Below are 20,370 nucleotides of genomic sequence, written 5' to 3'. Positions count from 1 at the left end.
AGTAGGAAAGGCTGTCAGTGTGTTACCCAGGTATGATGATGATGAGTTGTGATGGAGGGCCAAAATCATGAATGGTATGCTAGCGGAACTGTGTGAGGAGAAGGGAGTGGAGTATGTGGATATATGGTATGTGTTTGAGGGAAGAATGAAATTATACAGGCATGATGGGATGCATTTAAATGGCTTTGGAGTGAGTGTGATGAAGAAAGTGTTGCTGGATGAAAGTATAGCATGTGGAAGTACAGTGTGTGATGCATGCCCGAGATCAGAAGAAAGAGATGAAGGGAAAAATCAGGAGAAGAGTGATACTGAAGAGAGGAAGAGAGAACGGGAATACAAGAGGAACATGGCATAGAGAGAGTGAATGTTGAAAGTGGCAGTGTGAATGTGCGTATGAAGATGGACTATATTGCAATGCGAGTAGAGAAGTTGAGACTGAGTAGATATATGTGGTAAGTGGTGATAAAAGTGATTGGGCAGGTGTATGGGGAAATCACATTAAAATGGTTTCAGTGATTGAGTTTATTCACCCCAAATCATTGGAATAAGTGAAACATGATTGAATGAATACGATATCATAACAGGAATAGAAATAAAAGGGTACAGTATTTTTCGAGAGGATGAAAAAGGCAGAAAGGGAGGGGAAGCGCTGATGATGATAGCAGGGGAATTAAGTCCACATAAGATAGATATAAAAGGAGGAAATAGTGGCAATGGTTATGAGGCAGTGTAATGGTGGAAGGTATAATGTGGAGGTTGAGAGGAAGACGTATTTAGTTTTTTGGATGTTGATAGAGGCCCGGGAATGTGGAAGGCGGTGATGAAGAAATGTATAAACAACTTGGATTAGTAAACAGGGGGAGGGTAATTATTATGGGTGATTTTAATTATGGTGGTATAAATTGGAATGAACAGATAGCATTTGAGAATAAGGAAAATGAATTTCTCGAGTTCTTAAGAGATAAATATCTCAGGCAGCACATAAAGAAGGGCATGCGAGGCATAAGAGTTCTAGATCTCATCATTTCATCAGAGGATGTAATTGTTAGAGGGGATTTTCACATTTTCCTCCAGTTGATGAAAGTGATCATGAAGTAATCACCTGTGTTGTGGCTAATCACATGCAGACTTTAGTGAGGAAAGGATATATGTGGAATTATAAGGCTGACGATTATGACAAGCTTAGGAGACAACTTTGAGCTATAACATGGAACGAGGAGTTGAGTGGTAAGTAAATCAATGATGCATGGGAACTTACAAAGAAATACATAACAGCATCAATGTACGAATGTATCCCAAAGACCAAAAGGCTGAATGAGGTTGGTGTAAAATGGATGAATGTGGAGCTTAAGCATGAAATCTGGAAAAAGAAAGTTCTTTGGAGGAAGTACAAGATGAATAATGGTAATAATCAGTCACATGAAGAATATAAAGAGCAAGCCAGGAGAGTGACTCAGTTAGTAAGAAAAACAAAAGTAGAGTATGAGCAGAAATTGACAAATCAGGCAAAGAAAAACCCTAGAGAGTTTTTTTGATATGTGGCAAGTAGAAGGAAGAATGATCATGGTAAGACGAGGTTAAGGGATGAAAGTGGTAGAATGGTAACTGCTGCAGAAGACATTGTTGAGGTATTCAGTGATCAACTTGAAAGGGTGTTTCATCATTTCATCAGGGTGGAATCATGAGAAACTTAAGTGTAGAGGACACAGGAGAAGATGGCTTAATTGTGAGTGAGCAGGAACTATTTGAGGAAATAAATAAACTTGATGTCAATAAGGTGATAGGATTTGATGACATATCACCATACATCTTAAGGGAATGTTCCAGGGAATTGGCAGTAGAATTGGAATGCCTGTTTAATAAGAACCTTACAACAGCACAGGTTCCAAGGGAGTGGAAGGAGGATAAAATTGTTCCACTGCTTAAAGGTAGTGATAAGGCTGTAGCTTCAAATTATAGGCTGGTCTGTGTATTTGGAATTGTGGTGAAGGTCCTGGAGAGATTGGTGAGAAGTAGGATACAGAAATGGGTTTGTAACAGCAGTATTTTCTGTGGTTATCAGCATGGGTTTGTTAATAGGAGATCATGTTTCACTAACTTATTTATGTACTATAACAAGGTGACAAATACCTTGGACAAGGGAGATGCATATACAGTGGTGTACTTGGATTTTGCAAAACTTTTTGATAGGCTGCCATCACAAGCTCTTTAAAAAATTGAAACAGATGGGATTGGATAACAGACTACTTCTGTGATGGATCAGTGACTGGCTGTTGGATAGGTAACAGAAAGTTGTATATGGGGATGCAGTATCCCAAAAGAGAAAGATCACCAGCACAGGGCAATACGGGTCACTGTTGTTCAATTTGAATGTTAATGATATTGGGATGACTCGAAGATGATCTTTCCAGCACCTTAAACCACGAGGTTTGGTCTATTTTATACAACATCTTGTGCACTGCTGCGGAGAAAGAATTTAAAAAAGTACAGGAACGACACATAAAAAAATGTGAGAATTTAAAAAAGAACTCAAACTCCAAACCACACCTTCCTACTGACACGGTAGTCAACCTTTCATCAATTAGTTTGAAACCTGAAGCACTCAATACTCTCTAATGTGGCCACAACTTTGCTATTGTGCCCAGAAAAATACCTACTGAAGACATTATGATACAAATTGAACACGGGATACGACACCTTCCAAACCAGGTCGCCAATGATATTAGACTGGAAGTGGCTTGTGTTCTGACCAAAGCAAAACCACCAAAAACCAACATGCCCAATAAGGAAATTAAATCTCTGCAAGAATTAAAGAAAAACAAGGAAATAATAATCACCAAAGCGGATAAAGGGAATGCCACAGTATTGCTTAACCAAAAGGATTACACAGGTAAGCTGAATGCTCTATTGTTAGATCAGGCTACTTACCTCCCTATCGAGTACAATCCCACCAACTCATAAATTTGAAAACTCCACAGGCTCCTTAAGAAGGTCACTTCTTGGCCTGTAGAAGTCACTAACAAATTAAAACCGTTTAACTCCATACCCCCCATACTCCATACCAAAAATACATAAAGAAAATGTGCCATTACATTCCACAGTGGATGGCATTGATTCCCCCACATACAAACTAGCTAAACATTTGGCCAAAGCCCTCACACACTATACTGGCAACACACCTTCACACATAAAAAACTCAGTCCACTTCAAAGCCAGCATAGAAAACCTTACACTCAAACACACTGACGTAATGGTCAGTTTTGATGTCTCCTCCCTATTCACAAATGTCCCACTCAAAGAATCCTTAGAGCTAATCCAAGCTAAATTTCCTCCCGATATCGCAGCCTATTTCAGTTCACAATGAACTCAGGCTATTTTGTTTGGCAAGGAAAATTCTACAAACAAAATAGCTCCCTCACAACAATATGGAGTCATTAAGACACTACACGACAGGGCTAAACTTATCTGTTCAAATAACAATGCCCTAACCACAGAACTAAACCACATTCTCAACACTTTCTTAGCGTGGCTACCCCCCACCCAAAAAAAAAAAAAATCCAAAAAATATTGAAACCAATAAACCACAACCCCCCCCCCCCCTTTTGCAACAAGGATTACTCTAAATCCATCACCATTCCCTATATCCGAGGCACCTCGGAAAAAATTACAAAAATCCTAAAAAAACATGACTTAACTTCTTGTTACAGACCTTATAAAAAATTGGCATCCCTTATCTGCTCCACTAAAGACCAACCTCCCCCCCCCCCAGACCTATCTGGTGTATACCAAGTCCCTTGCAGCTGTAAGCTGTCCTACTTCGGCCAAACAGGCAGAACAGCTAATATTAGAATTTCAGAACATAAGGATACATCTGGTTTCACCAATACAGCCACTCTGGTTTTGCAGACCATGTGCTGGATACCCGCCATAGAATACAGTGGAAAAAAGCCACAATAATACACCGTAGTAAATTCAAATACGAAAGGCTATTCATGAAATCGGCCTCAGCCCTAAGAAACAATCCAAACCTAAACAAATTTGGGTGCAAGAGATTGCCCCAAATTTGGGAAACCTACATCAGAAGACCTTCAGCCTAATCAGCCAAGCATACCAACATTGCCCGCTAGGGGGCTCCATCAGGACTTTTAGGAGAAAGAATAGCTTCCTGGTTCGTTCCTCATTTACTGTGTGTTGTGCTTGCGTGCTCATGTCTTGTATTTAAGTTCCTGTTATAATGGCAATGTGACATTGCTGAAATATTGGAAGTGTATTAAAATTTATTTTAATGTATATTCTATTGTACGTTGTAATTTCCTTAAGCTATTTAGTAAGAATATTATTATTATTATTCCAATATCATATTGGCAAGGACAGAAATGTCAAAGTACTCATTAGATATGGGTAAAGGTAAAGGCAGCTCAAACCCCGAAAGGAAGTTTGATGTGGCATTAGCTCCTTATGCTAATGGAGGTAATCCTTTGATAGTTCTACAAGGATTTATTGAAAATGAGCCCCTTGTGAAATCTTACTAGACACAGGTGCACATATTTCACTCATTTCTTATAGTTTGTTTAACAAAATTAAAACTTTTTCTCTGGTGTTTTCACTAAGGATATTGCTTCAATTTCTAGCACTAATGCACTCAGTGTAGATACTTTTGTACTCAATCTCCTATTTACATTAGGCAATATCAGACTCATTTGAAATACATGGAGCATTTTCAGAAACTACTGCATGAATATGAAAAGGCAGGAATAATTGAGAAGTCAAATTCTCAGTGGAATAGCCCTTTCATCTTAATTGAAAAACCCAATAGAAGCCTAAGGTTTGTGTTAGACTTGACAGCCATCTACAGACTATTGATTTCACTCTGTGTAAGATTGAGGAATTATTGATCTATTTGGAAGGAGCACGATATTTTACAAACTGGATTTAAATTCTGGTTACTTTCAAATCCCTTTGAAGAAAGAAGACAGAAAATATTCTGCATTTACTACTAGATGGCAGAAACTTCAACTAGGTAGATTACCACAAGGTGCAAGAAATTCTGCCATGTCATTCCTGTCTTTAATGAATTCTGTCTTATCAGATATGTTGAGAAATGGAGTCATCTGTATTCAGGATGATCTTCTAATTTATTTAAAAATCTAGATAGCCATTATAAAATCCTGTGAAATGTTTTAAAGAGATTAAATGAAGCAAATCGATCTTTAAATACTCTAAATGCCAATTTTTCTTTAAAAAAGTTGAGTATTTAGGTCATAAAATCAGCAACAAAGGAATTATGCCAACTCAGTCAAACGTAGAAGACATATTATCAGCTAAACCTCCAAAAACAGTTAGACAAGTTCACAGATTCATTGGCAAGTTAAATTTCTATAGAAAATTTATTCCTAATTGATTGCAGCTATTGAGACTCACAGTGTACTAGACAAGAAAAAGCGTTAGATTCAATTGGGGTAAAGCCCAGCAAGAAGCATTTGACAACCTAAAACTGGTATTAATTAAAGCTCCAGTTCTCATTTATCCTAAATTCGGTGAAATTTTTTATCTTTCTGCTAATGCTTCAAATGACTGTCTTGCTGTAGTATTAGAACAGAAAAAAGGAAAAGATTTTAAGCCAGTAGCTTTTATTAGTAAGAAATTATCAGGTCCTGAATTGAACTATTCAACCTTAGAGAAGGAAGCACTAGCAATAATTTTTCCCTTGAGAAAATGTAGATACCTGTTGTTAGGATAACCTATTAAAATAAGATCTGATCACTAGCTTTTGTCATTCCTAAGTACTATGAAGGATAAAAATTAATCTACAATTAGGTGGGTACTGGAACTGCAGATTACTGATGTGGCTTATATTCCAAGAAAAAGCAATATAGTAGCTGATTACCTATCTGATTACCTATCTAGTCATAAATTTAGTTTAATCCTTTATCCAAGTGTAAGCAAAAAAAGTTTGCACCTGAAGTATCTTCAGGACTGAAGCAACTCATGGAAAAGGTGGACCAAGCTCTCATCCCTCCTTGTCTTAGTATCTCCCATAATGCAAAGCACATCTCCTTGGGATATGTATAATGCTATGCATTAAGGGAAGGGCCACTACCCAGACCAGTTTCGACCTTTATTGAGGTCTTGTCAGTGGGAGCCAGACCCAGAGGTAGTGATACCAAGGTGGAAGCAATGGAGAAGTCATATTTATATATAAGAGTTCCAAAAGTTGTCTCATCTTATTATTAAATTACTCTGAATTTAGAGAAAGATGTTTGAAGTTTTTTTCTTCCACTTGGTTCTATAATAAATTTAGTTTAATCCTTTATCCAAGTGGGAAAAAAAAACTTCCAACATCTTTCTCTAAATCCAGACTAATTTAATAATAAGGTGAGACACCTTTTGGCAACTCTTATAGGTAAATATGACTTCTCCATTGCTTCCACCTTGGTATCACCACCTCTGGGTCTGGCTCCCATTGACGAGACCTCAATAAAGGCCATGAAGTTTTAACCGAAGCTTGGCTGTTGCTGTCACTGTTGGTGGGGGGTAATAAATGGCAATGCTGTAGCCTGTGAAGTTAACTGAGGCACAGCTGTTGCAGTTACCCCCTCGGATAAGATATGAGTAAATGAGCGGCTCCGCTCAGTGGTGGGGTGAGCCTACCACGGTGTAGAGACAACCGGTTCTGACAGTTCTCAGTGGCAGGGTAAGCCTGTTACTGAGAAGAACAATGATGAGTTTTTGGAGTTTGACCTGTACTTGAACATTCAATAAAGGTCGAAACTGGTCTGGGTAGCGCATAGCATTATACATGTCCGCAAGGAGATGTGCTTTGCATTATGAGAGATACTAAGACAAGGAGAGATGAGAGCTTGGTCCACCTTTACCACGGGTTGCCTCAGTCCTGAAGATACTTCAGGCGCAAACTTTGTTTGCTTACACTTGGATAAAGGATTAAACTAAATTTATTATAGTCTAACCAAGTGAGGAAAAAAAAGAACTTCCAATACCTATCTAGATCTCTAGGATCTCATGATGATAAATCATGAGATCCTAGAGATCTCATGATTTCTAGATTTCTTGATTCAAATGGTTATCCCTAGATAACCATTTGAATCAAGATGAAGAGAAGTCCAAAGTTCATGTTATTCATAGGATGAATAAAGAACCAAGTTCATAGAAAATCAGACAGTATATTAATCGTTTCAGAAAGTATAAGTCATTTGCACCAGGAGATTTAGTACTGTTAGGTGATAAATCTAGTATAAAAAGAGTAGGGAAATTATTATCATTATTATGGGACACCTTCAGGGAGTCCAAGGACTCATCAAGGGAGGGCACCTACTCTACAACTCTCTGTCACGACCACTCAATTCACCACCTACAACAAACCGCACCTACACCAGCGCCATCTGCCATCCATTAGTATTTTCACAGGCAATCACAAACACATATGCTCACAGTGTGATTTGAACAGGAAGCCTCTTGTCTGGAGAGCGAATACACCAACCAGGCCAGCACTGTGAAGGAATGCATCGGGTCCATATAAAATTTTAGATCAACTTTCTTGTGTGAATTTTAGGATTCAAGATGTGAGAAATCCTAGTAAAATGTACATTCTGATAGGTTAAAAAGGTATTTTTAGGGAGTAGACATTTATTTATGTTAGGAAACAATATGAATAAAATATTGAAAGATGAAGGCAGTTTTCCTGATACTAATTGTGCATCTAGAATCTGAAAACAAACATAGTTTTAGGATTCATTATTAAAAAAATATCAGTTCAACTACCATGTTATAGTAAAACTTCAGTTTAATATAAACCAAAATAATCACTCGATGTTTCGACCTTCATATGTGTGTGTGTGTGAAGAATATGAAGATCGAAACGTCAAATGATTATTTTGGTTTATAATAAACTGAAGTTTTACTGCAAAACGGTAGTGGTTTCCTTAATTTTTTAATAATGAATGCTGATCACCATGTAACTATGAAGGAAAGCTGTGGGATTGGATAAGATATCGACTTATGTTTCAAGAGAATGTTCAGGGGAGGAATGGCAATGCCTTTGACTAGTCTGTTAATTTAAGTCTCAGGTTTGGCAAAGTCCCAAGAGAGTGGAAGGAGGGAAAAATAATTCCTTTGTATAAAGGAAGATCTAAGTGTGTGTTAGCAAATTATAGACCAATCACTATCTCAGGAGTGGTGATAAAAGTATTGGAAAATTTGGTCAAAAAGAAAATTTAGGAATAGGCAGGTAAGAAAATGATGCTCTATGAGGGGCAGCTTGGCTTTGTGAAGGGGTAAGTCATGCCTTAGTAATCTGCTGACTTTTTATAATAGATAAATGAGCTGGATAAAGGAAATGGCTGCACGATGATTTTTCTGGATTTTACAAAGGCATTTGAAAGGATACTGCATGGAACACTGTTAAGTAAAGTGCAATAAATGGGAATGGATATGAAACGTGTGATATAGATACCAAAAAGTAGTATATGGAGGAGCAGAATCCCGAAGCCTAGTGATGTGTCACAGGACTATATGCTTGGACGTGCCATTTAATTTGTACTTAAATGATATAGAAAATAATTTGAAGGGAGATATCAGTTGTTTGCTGATGATGCAAAGTTGGATAGCATAATAGTTAATCAAGGGATGTAGAGAGCCTGCAGGATGATTTAACATGTTGACTGCCAACTACGAGATAATTCATAGTAGGCAATCTGGCCGAGAGGACAATTACGAGTTATCTCTTAGTTGCTGGACTTACCTTTTTCAAGCAGCTGCAAGTATATTCGTAGTATATAAGCGTAACTAAGGACAGTTGGCTTCTGGGAAGAGAACGAATAATCAAGGCTGAACAGAAAATTTATTCTGTATATTTTTTTGGTGATTACTATGCATTATAATTAGGGTTTTGAATAATATGAATTGTTTAAATCAAATTGGCTTCGGATACCCGAATCCTGAAAATCGCCGTGGCAGTCAATATGTTAAACAGGCTGACATAAATTGCATCCAATATGGGTAAAACATATTGGATGCAATTTAATGTCGAAAAGTGTAAAGTTCTGTATGTTGGGATAAATAGATTACAAGCTGTGTACTACATTGATGGAATTGTACTCCAGGAAATAGATGAAGCTAGGGATTTAGGGGTGGTGGTAGACAAAGAGCTAAAGTTTAGAAGGCATACTGTTAAGATTGTTAAGGCAGCTCATAAGATTACTTGGCTATTAAAAAACATACTAACAAGTAGAGATAAGGAAGTTGTTATTCCTCTTTATAAGGCCTTGATAAGTCCACAACTGGATTATTGTGCTCAGATTTGGTCACCTGGGTTACCTGTGGATTAGAAAGTGGTGGAGAGGATCAAAAGTCGAGTGACCAAGGTGATAAGTGATCTGTAGAATGCTTCCTATGAGGAGAGATTGAGCTGATTTGTGGATCACAAAAGTTGGTTGAAAGGTGAAAAAGGCAGGAAATATGATAGAAACATTTAAGTTACTTAAAGGATTTTTTATGATGGATGGAGGGGAAATGTTTCAGCAACTGCCTAGAGGCCAAAGAACAAAAGGTCATTCCTGGAAGTTAAGTAAAAAGTGTGGTTAGTAGGGGCATGAGGACTAGATTTTTCATTTGCAGAATTGCGAATAAATGGAATGGGCTGCCTGAGTCAGTCTTGAGAGATTTGTGTGTTAATAGTTTCAAGGAGAGGTATGATAAATATTGTGTTGATAGTTTGGGCATACAATGAGTCTTAGAACTCCATGGAGGTACACATGCAAAATTTTCTGTTAGGAAGGGATATATATGTGGAATTTCAAAGTAGGTGAATATGGCAAGCTCAGAATTCTGCTTTCAGCAGTGCCATGGCAAATAATAAGTGATCTGCATGCCCATGACCAGTACAAGGCACAGACAAGACAAGCAGGTTTACCTGTATGGTAAAGAAAGCTAGCTGATGAGGCCAAAAGAAATCCTAAAGAGTTCTTTCGTTATGTGGCAAGTAAAAGAAGGATTAACTATGGAAGGATCACTTTAAAAACTGCTGATGGCAAGAAGGTAACAGAAGCAAACCAAATAGTTGAGTTATTGAGTGATCACTTTGCAAAACTGTATCATCTAGGTGGTGATATTGCAATGCTGGATGTGACAAATGACTGATGGAAAAATATAGGTTGAAGAACTGGAGGTGCTCAAAATATTGCAGAACCTCAATGCAAACATGGCCATGGGAATTATCAGCTCCTCTGATCAAACTGTTTAATTTACACCTCAAGGGAAAATGCCAATGGAGTGGAAAGAGAACAGAATAGTCCCTCTGCATAAAGGAAGCTCCAAGACAGAAGTAACAAATTATAGGCCAATCAGTAACTCAGGAGTGGCAGTTAAATTATTAGAGAGATAGGTTAAAAGACAGATTTCAGAACTGGGATGATAGGAATATGATGCTCTATAAGGGGCAACATGGTTTGTGAAGGGGAGGTCTTACCTTAGTAATTTGCTTACTTTTTATAATAAATCCATTCCAACCAGGGCAGCTCCAAGGAATTTTGTCACCCCATGCAGTAGCATATTTTGCCACCCCCTCCCCCTTATTTTTTGTATAGTTTATGTCAGTTTTGCTGCCCCAAAAAAACTTGCTGCCCTGTGCAAATGCACATCTTGCACTGTTAGTAGAGCCGGCCCTGATTCCAACTCCACTGTCATGGAGCTGAATAATGGAAATGGCTACTCAGTGATACTGCTTGACTTTCCAAAGGCATTTGACCAGATTCCACATAGAATTCTGTTGCATAAATTGGAGCAAATGGGGATGGATATGAATCTGTTGATTTGATTACAGGGTGCTGATGAACAGATATCAAAGAGTAATTTATGGAGTAGCTGAGTCCAGGACAAGGCTGGTGATTAGTGGTATACCACAGGGCTCAGTATTTGGTCGGTCCTCTGTTGTTTAAATTTACACATCACAGATATAGAAAATGTGCTGTCAGAGTAGTCTGAACACCCCTTGAGGGTACACATCAGGAAACTGGTGATGATGATGATGATGATGAATATAGGAAATGATTTAGCAAGAAATATTCAGTTGTTTCCAGATGATGCAAAACTGGAAAGAGCAGCAGTAAATGTGGATGATGTAGAGATCCTGGAGGATGATATAAATAAACTGGCAGTATGGGCAAAGGTAAAATAGCTGTCATTTTAATGTGGCCAAGTATAAGGTGTTTTTAGCAAAATACATATACTGGAACATACATAAAAAGTGTACGTGTGTGCAAGTGCGCATGTATACCCCAGATGACAATCTTGACATGAAGGTCAAGAGTTTATGGTTTGCATCAGCAGCTCTTTCACTGCTTGACTAGTAACTGGAATTATAGCTGAAATAACTTAAGCCATGAAGCTAGTGTAGTATGTATGTTAATTATGTGTGTTCTACTAGCCAGCGTGTGTTTTGTAAAATTAAAAATTCTGCCACTTCTGCATGAGATTGGTCAACTCACCTTCAGAAAACACCCTCATAAAGATTCTTCATGTCCTAGATGTAACCCAGGTCTTTCTTATCTTTTCAACCAAAGGAAACTGATATCAACTGAGCTATATAGCCTCTTCCTACCAATGATATCTGTATATTTCAGTTACATTAGAAACTGATCAGATAAGAAAGCTTCACTTTGATACCATATGCCTTCTTCATTTTGATGTAATACTCATTTTTCAGTATTACATTATTGTAATACTCACTCTTGATTAGTATACTACAGGTTCCATTAAAACCAATACTAGAATGATTTGTTTTTTTAATCAAATTACCAACCATTCCAAATCTTTTCCTTCATCATATTTAAATTAAAGAAAAAAAATAAATATCACTTGATTTTAAGCAGTCAGTATTTATATAAATTAGTGATTCTTGAAGATATTTAAAAGAAAATAAATACATAAACTTCACATAACCAAAGTGAAATTGCATTTATCAATACATACAATTTGTTGCACTGCATGACTGATATTTTCTACACTATTCGACTTTTTAATTGGCAAGTTCATTTTATCTGCAGAAGATGATGAAGTCATACTGTGGATACCACACTCTGCATTGGGACTTGCTTTGGAAATACGTCCATCTGGCTGAGAACTGGATGAGGGTAATTCTGTAGCATTTGGAGTGGATACTGAATGATGACGAGGAACTGGAGGTGGTTTGTCTACAATCTTTGGACCAGAGTGAAATTGCTGAAATGAATATACTTATAAAATTATTACTGAACTGCAGAACCGCTAATCAACAAAACTAAATTTATAATAATAATAATAATAATAATAACAGTTGATCAAATATGTAGAAATCAAATAATAATTACAAATTCTTAAGATAACTAACAGCAGGATATTTTAAATGTAAATGAAATAACCAAAGATTATGGAATGATAATATCAACAGAAAAATCAAAAACAATGGCCTTTAAAGAAAAAAATCCACTAACAACTAAAATAGTAATAGATAAAAAGATTTTAGAACAGGTGAATTCATTTAACTACTTCGGATGTATGATTACATATGAAAATGAAAAAGATATAAACCTAAAAATTGTAAAATATTTAAAAATAACAGGTGTAATTAACTCTGTATTTAAACCTAACATACTTGAAAAGCAAACTAGATTAAAGATATATAATACATTAGTCCTACCAATCCTATTGAATGGAAGTGATATCTGGACAATAAAACAAAAAGACAAAGATTAATAATAGCTGAAATGAAGTTTATGAGAAAAACTGCAAAAGTATACTCGATTCGAATCACAAAAAAAAAGAAGAAGAAAAGAAATTATGAAAGACCTAAACCAGGAATCTGTAATAGAAAAAATAAAGAAATACACCTCTGAATCAAAGAATTAGAATAATCAAAGAAAATGTATTGAATGATTTGCAATTCTAATTTATTGCATAGAAAATAATTATTACCAAATATGAATTAGTATAATCTAAATCGACATACTTTATAGATTATATAACCATGTAAACTAATAAAAATGTAATATAAATTATAAAAAAACTGTTTTTTATTTGAAAAATTCACAAAATTAGAATAATTATTAATGTGGTTCAAAATATTAGAATATTCCAAATTTTTCTGATTGGTTTTGAGGAGAGCAAGAAATAGCATATACACCCTGTCCAAAAAGAAATTGAACTTTTCGAAAACAGAAGAAACTAGTGGCACAATCTGTTTCATCTTTTGGTTGTCGAAAGCGGTAACCGTCATTAGTGTTGTGTCAACTGTTTTCAGAACATTTCTTTCAACTGAAAGAAATGTTCTGAAAGAACATTTCTTTCATTAGAAGCCGAGTTATAGCCAAGAGTGACAGTGTGTTTTGATGAATTCTAGCTATCAATCGCTTCAAAACTTCGAGATAAAACTCATCGATTGACCATTTGGCCAGTGGAATGAATTCTTTGTGGATAACGCCCTTGGAATCGTAGAAATAAAAAAAAAGTAAAGAGAGCATTGTCTTTACTTCTGACTTCTCCAGGCAACTTTTTTTTGGATGCCACACTTCTGGTGGTCACTACTCAGCACTCTTGCGCTTTGTTTCGGGCTCATACTCAAAACATCACGTTTCGTCACCAATTACAATCATTTCAAGAAAGTTTGAGTCCTTATGACTGGTTTTAATGAGGTCCTTGCAGTGTTCAATTCGATACATTTTTTGGTCATTGGTCAACTTGTGGGGAACAAATCAATCAATCTCACGGACGATTTCAGGTTTTGTTTGATGAAATCATGCACTTTTTGGATGTTAACTTCGCTCAGCCCAGATTTTGGACTCTCCAGCTTTGTGTCATCCTCAAGTGTTTCAAGACCATTGAAATAGCTTAAACCACTTGTAAACTTGAGTACGGGATAAGCATTCATCACCATATGTTTTTTGAAGCATTCGATGTGTTTCGGTAAAACTTTTATCAAGTTTAACACAAAAGTCAATCCCGCTCTCTGCTTGAAATTCATTTTCCGACTGTTCGTCGAAATACACTGTCACTCTTGGCACTATAATTCAGCTCCTAATGAAACAAATGTCATAAACAGTTGACACAACACAAATGAGGGTTGCAGCTTTCGACAACAAAAAGATACAACAGGTGGCACCACTAGTTTCTTCTATTTTTGAAAAGTTGGTTTGTTTTGGACAGAAGGTGTATTTCAGTAACTGCGGGACTGACTCGTATGAGGAATCATTTGCGCATGGATTTCAGTTAATCATTTGCTAAACATGAGTCGAATGAGTGACATATCAGAAGCTAAGTAGTTTCGTATGGTCTCTCTACACCAGGCATGTCAAACTCGTTTACCTCCAGAGGCCAAATTAAGAATTATACATCACGCCACAGGCTGCAACAGAAAAAAATCTCGAAATAAAGAGGAAACAGAATTTTTAATATTAAAATTAGAGTATATAAGTACAAAATAAGACCATGTTACAAAAATACATATAAAATATAAAGTTTACATATTTAAATAAAATTATACATATCTTTTTTTGAAGAAACTTGACAACAGCTTTTACTCTTACAGAATACAGAGACAAATATAAGAAAGCAAAACACTGTAAAACTAGCTAAACAAAAGTCATGGGAGGACTTTGGCAAGAATATAGAAAATAAATATCAAGAAGGTGGCAAAATATTCTGGAGGTTGTTGAAGAAGCTTAAGAATGGAGGAAAGAGTGCTGTAAAAGGAATTAGAGATGATAAAGGTGACATGAAAACGGGAGAAAAAGATATCCTTGAAGTATGGAGTAATTACTTTGAAAAACTGCTAAATGAAACAAGCAGTGATGACAGCACAGTGGTAAAAAACACTGACCAGGCATGCAGTCAGGAATACATATCCATACTTGAAGTAGAAAAAGCCATCAAAGGCTTGAAATGTGGAAAGGCAGCAGGAGTAGATGATATTCGACCAGAAATGCTGAAGTATGGTAGTATAAGAGTCTTACAGTGGCTGCACTGCATAGTTCAGAAAGCCTGGACAGAGGGACGAATTCCCGATGATTGGAGTAGAGCTTTCATAGTACCCATATATAAAAAGGGAAATAAAACTGAATGTGAAAATTACAGAGGTATTTCCCTACTGAGTGTTCCTGGCAAGATCTAAGCAAGTATACATGAGAAACGGTTGAGAAGAATTGTGGAAGAAAAGCTTGGTGAAAAACAAGCTGGATTCAGGCCAAATAGAGGCTGTCAGGATCAGATCTTCACTTTACGACAAATAGTCGAGAAAGCATGGGAATATAACAAAGATCTGTATTTAAGTTTTGTCGATTTGGAAAAGGCATATGACAAGGTGCCAAGAGAGAAGCTATTCAATACGCTGCAGTTATATGGTGTCAATGGGGCATTATATCAAGCAATACTTAGTCTTTATTTGAGTTGTAAGTCAGAAGTTAGAATTGAAGGAAGTACAGGAAGATGGTTTAATGTTAAATCTGGTGTGAGACAAGGATGTACATTATCCCCTCTGTTATTCATTATCTATATGAATCACATTATGAAGGAAAGTGGTATTAAACCTGATATCAAAATTGGAGATGTTAATGTCAGCTCTTTACTTTATGCGGATGATGTTAGACTTCTAAATAAATCCACTACAAGTCTGCAAGATTCTCTGACTAAATTGAATAGCTGTTGTAATAGATATGGTATGAAGGTCAGCAATAAAAAGACAAAGACAATGAAAATTGGCAGAATCATTGAAAATGTCAACTGTGTTGTGAATGGAGAACCTGTGGAACAAGTAAAACATTTCAGCTACTTAGGCACAATTTTTACTGAAGATGGTAAATTAAATATAGAAATAGACAACAGAATCAGCAAAGCTGGTATGGTGGGAAGTCAATTGAATAAATTCATATGGAATAAGAGAGAGATTAGTTGGAACACTAAATTAGCTGTATACAAGACAGTGTTCAAACCAGTTTTAACTTATGGATCTGAGAGCTGGGTCAGAAGTAAAACACTTGACCAAAGACTAGAGACCGCAGATATGAGAGTCCTGAGAAAGATTAGAGGCGTGAACAGGTGGCATCAATGGCAATATCATATTAAAAATGAGGATATTAGGAAAGAACTTGACAATGTTAGCATCCAGGAATGCATTAGCAGAGCTAATCTCAGGTGGTATGGTCACTTAAATAGAATGGGAGAGAAAAGATTAGCAAAACAAGTGTTCTCTGCCAGGTTGGCAGGAAAACGACCCAGAGAAAGACCAAGATATAGGTGGATTGATACGGTACAAAGTGCCTTAGACGATAGAAATATAAGATCTGATAATGTTGGAGTCTTGACAAGTAACAGATTGATTTGGAGGAAAATTGTAGATAGGAAGTTTGTAATGATGTAATTTTTTCATGTAGTACTGTCATATCCTGTACACCCCTTGAGGGTACATGGCAAGAATTTGATGATGATGATGATTTTTTTGAAGAAACTTGACAACGTTTTTCATTAATGAAATCTTCAAAATTTGGTTGAATTTGTTGAGCTGTAGTTATTTTCCATATTGATTGAAAATAAGAAGAATTGAAAATAAGAAGAAGATTGTTAATCTTGATCTTTCTGCAGTTTTATAATTCTTTAAAGTTGCACATAACACATTGGGGTATCAATCGACTGATAAATAATTATAGAACTTTGGAATTCCAAAGTTCTATAATTATTTATCAGCCGATATGCATATATTTTTGTTTCAATATGGAATCACACTGAATTTCCATTAATTCCAACTGTAAATTTTCAGTTGACTTGTAATGTCAACTGAAAAAGCTAGGTCCTTTATCCATTGATCATTTTTTAATATTTCACATTCATAATTTTTCAATTCTGAAAAAATGGTAATTTCATCCATCAATTCAAAGAATCACTTTAAAACTTTATGACTGGGAAGTCATCTAATTTCTGTATAATAAGATAGACTGATATATTCACTTTTTATAGATTTGAATCTAGAAAGTTTCTAAATTGGCAATGATTAAGCCCATGTGCACAAATATAATTTACAATTTTACTGACATTTTTTAGGACATGTCCAATATTTAAAACTTTGGAGCATAGCGTTTGCTGATGAATAATGCAATGAAAATGTTGAAAATTATTCTTACCTTGTTCTTTGCATTTTTCTTTTAAATTTGTAACAACTCCTTTAACAACACCAGTCATGGCAGGAGCACCATCAGTTTCAAGACAAAGTAGCTTTTTTAACAATAAATTGTATTCATTCAAAACTTCCAGAGGAGCATCAAAAATATCAATTCCAGTGGTTGTATCGTGCATAGGAATAATTTCTAGAAGTTCTTCACTTAATTTTAAGTTCATATCACATCCACAAATAAAAACAGCCAGCTGAGCAATATCCCGTACATCTGTACTTTTGTCAATTGCAAGGGAATAGGTCTCAAATGTTGGAATTATTGATTTTAGTTAATTCCTTAAGTTCCCGGCTATATCATCAATTCTGCTAGCAATGGTATTTCGAGATAAGCTTGTATTTTTAAATTTTCAGAACACAACACTTCAACTGCTTTAATAATACATTTGCGAATGAATTCCCCTTCAGTGAATGGTTTCGACTTGCTTGCAATTAAATGTGATAACAAATAACTGATTTTTACTGTAGCTCTATTATCTTCATTAGGTTTGGTAAATACACTTTGTTGATTTTGAAGTGTCAACTTTAATTCTGACGATTTATCTTCATGAAGTTATGCAACATATTTGTCATAGATTTCTTTATGATTTGTATCATAATGCTTTTAATATTATATTCTTTGCAAACTGCAATAGAGTTTCTACATATCAGGCATAATTTTTTTTTCCTTGAATACAAATATATTGTAACTCCCATTTTTCTTGAAATGTACGATGTTCTTCTTCAATTAATCATTTTTCTGGTTGAAGATTTCGACATTGTTTTTATAAATTCTTTATTAATTATAAAGAAAACACTACACTTTCTTGCGGCTTGAAAATTGCTACTGGCTAGCCTCCGACTGTTGTGGTCAGCAGATGTAGCTGCGTACGTAGACTTGGTCATTAAAAATTCAATATTTATGCAGTGGTATAACAAGATTTTTTGAAATGACAAATAGAACATTATTTCCTTTAGAAATTGCAGAATAGTTTTGTGTATAAAATAATCTTAAGTGGAAATGTTAATTTTTTAAATGTTTATTTAAATCAGTGTTGTCAAAAGTTAAATAACCATATTGGTTACAAAGTTTGGAAGGCCGCATGTTACTTGTCGGCAGGCCTCATGCAGCTCACGTGTTTGACATGCCTGCTCTACACAAAGAAGGCCAAACCCAACAGTTTATAGCTAAGGAATTGAAATGTTCTCAAGCAAGTGGAGTAGAGTATTGAGATATTCTAATAAAAAGTATTGTAATAAACAGAGTTTTCAAAATAATCGCTGCAATTGCAGTTGAAAGGTAATAACTACATCGAGAGATGAGAGGAGATTGAAGAATATCATGAAGAAAAACTGCTTCTGAAGTGTAAGGCATTTTTACAGGAGATGGAAAGAACTAGGTGTGAATGTGTCTAAATCTACGATGTTGAGACGACTTCAAAAAGTGGATTTTAAATCACACATGCCTAAGATTAAGTCGTTTATGACTTCCAAGCAAAAGGCAGCTAGAGTGCAATGGTGTAAGCAGAGACATTTGTAGGGTCAAGAGAACTGGAAAAAGGTACATTTTAGTGATGAAATTATGTTTTGTGTGTCCCATGGTCATCAAGGGATACATGTTTGATGTCTTAAACAAGAAGCATTTGATAAAGAATGCATGAAATGTTTGGTCAAATTTGCAACCTCTGTCATGGCATGGACTTGTATGACCACAGAGGCTCCATATAGGCTGTGTGTTGTGTATGAAAGAGTCAATTCCAAAGTGTACCAAGAAATTCTTGAGCACTTCATGTTACCAGCATCAGAAGATTTATGTGATGGTGATTTCCTCTTTCAGCAAGATTCAGCTTCTTGTCACATTTCCAAGACCACTACTAGATAGCTCAAAGAAAGGCAAATTAATGTAATTCCTTGGCTGGCAACCTTAACAGATTTAAACCCCATTGAGAATTTGTAGAGATTTATGAAGAAACATCTTCAAGTAGTTGCCTCAAGAGACAAAAGTTAACTTGTTTCTAGTCTGGAAACCATATGGGAATGTTCTGTAAACAATATTCCCAATTGTTTATGAACAGTCATAAAAGCTAAGGGATATGCAACAAAGTACTAATTACATTGCAGTTTCCCTTTGACTGTAATTTTTGTGCATTTATTTCCTAGACACCTTAGTAACACGTTTTCCTAATGGTAACCTTTCTTTCTCCGTATATAGAAAACCTACTCATACAGGTAGATGCATTCACAAACTCTCCCACCACCACTCCCTCTCAACAATATGGCATTATTAAAACTCTAACCAATAGAGCCCACAATCTTTGTTCCAGTGAAACTGCCCTTTCAACCAAACTCAAACACATACACAACACTTCCTTTCCAGTGGCTATAGTGATTACAGAATTAAAAAAATAATCAAGTCCTTCCCCATTCCCCAACCACCTCTTCAGAAGAACTTCAGAAATGCAATCACCATACCTTACATCCATGGCACATCAGAAAAAATAGCCAGGTTGTTAAAAAAGTATAACCTCCATACAGTTTTTAAGCCCCACCATAAACTTACTACCCTTATCCGTTCCACCAAAGATCAGCTTCCTCCTCTCTCAGTGCCTGGAGTATAGAGAGTACTTTGTTCCTGTAAGCTGGCTTACTTCAGACAGACAAGCAAATCAGCAATCATCTGGTTAGAAGAACACAAGTCATACATCTGCAATCATGATTATGGTCAATCTGGCCTTGCAGACAATGTTTTGGATACAACCCACAGGATCTCTTGGAAAAAACCACCATGCTCCACTATAGTAAATTTAAAAAAGAAAGACTGTTTTTTGAATCTGCATCTGCACTCAGGAATCAAACTAATTTAAACAAATATGGTTGCATAAAACTTCCCAAAATTTGGGAAACATTATCAGAGATCCCTCTTTACATCCTAGGTCACCTGCAAATTCCCATAGAGAGCGGAGGGCATTTGATAGGACACCACCTAGATAGGACTTTAGTTTCATTCACTTGTTTTACTTATCACTGTATTGTATTTGTGTGTGTTGTTACAAAAAGTTTTTTGTAATCCCTGAAGATGTCTCTGTGACTGAGATGAAATATTGGAAGCATTAAAATTAGTTTTAATCCTTTCTCAGTGCTGATAATATTCCATTAAACCTCCAACATGAAAGAATAACTTTATT

At 35.9% G+C, this 20,370-nt stretch overlaps 1 protein-coding gene across 4 annotated transcripts in view; it reads right to left on the bottom strand.

Moving 5' to 3' along the window:
- The window catches only part of LOC150092525 (liprin-beta-1-like), a 494,640-nt gene that overhangs the window by 186,517 nt on the left and 287,753 nt on the right, over positions 1–20,370 (bottom strand). For all 4 annotated transcript variants that reach the window (XM_090414366.1, XM_090414364.1, XM_090414365.1 and 1 more), the window contains one exon: positions 11,986–12,234. In XM_090414366.1, the coding sequence (XP_090270492.1) occupies positions 11,986–12,234 (249 nt within the window). The remainder of the gene's footprint in view (positions 1–11,985; positions 12,235–20,370) is intronic.

Source organism: Typopeltis vanoorti, chromosome 25 (assembly GCF_054136105.1).
Source record: "Typopeltis vanoorti isolate ZY-2024b chromosome 25, IOZ_Tvanoo_1.0, whole genome shotgun sequence".
NCBI classification, from domain to species: domain Eukaryota; kingdom Metazoa; phylum Arthropoda; class Arachnida; order Uropygi; family Thelyphonidae; genus Typopeltis; species Typopeltis vanoorti.
This window is presented reverse-complemented; position numbering and strand designations above follow the sequence as displayed.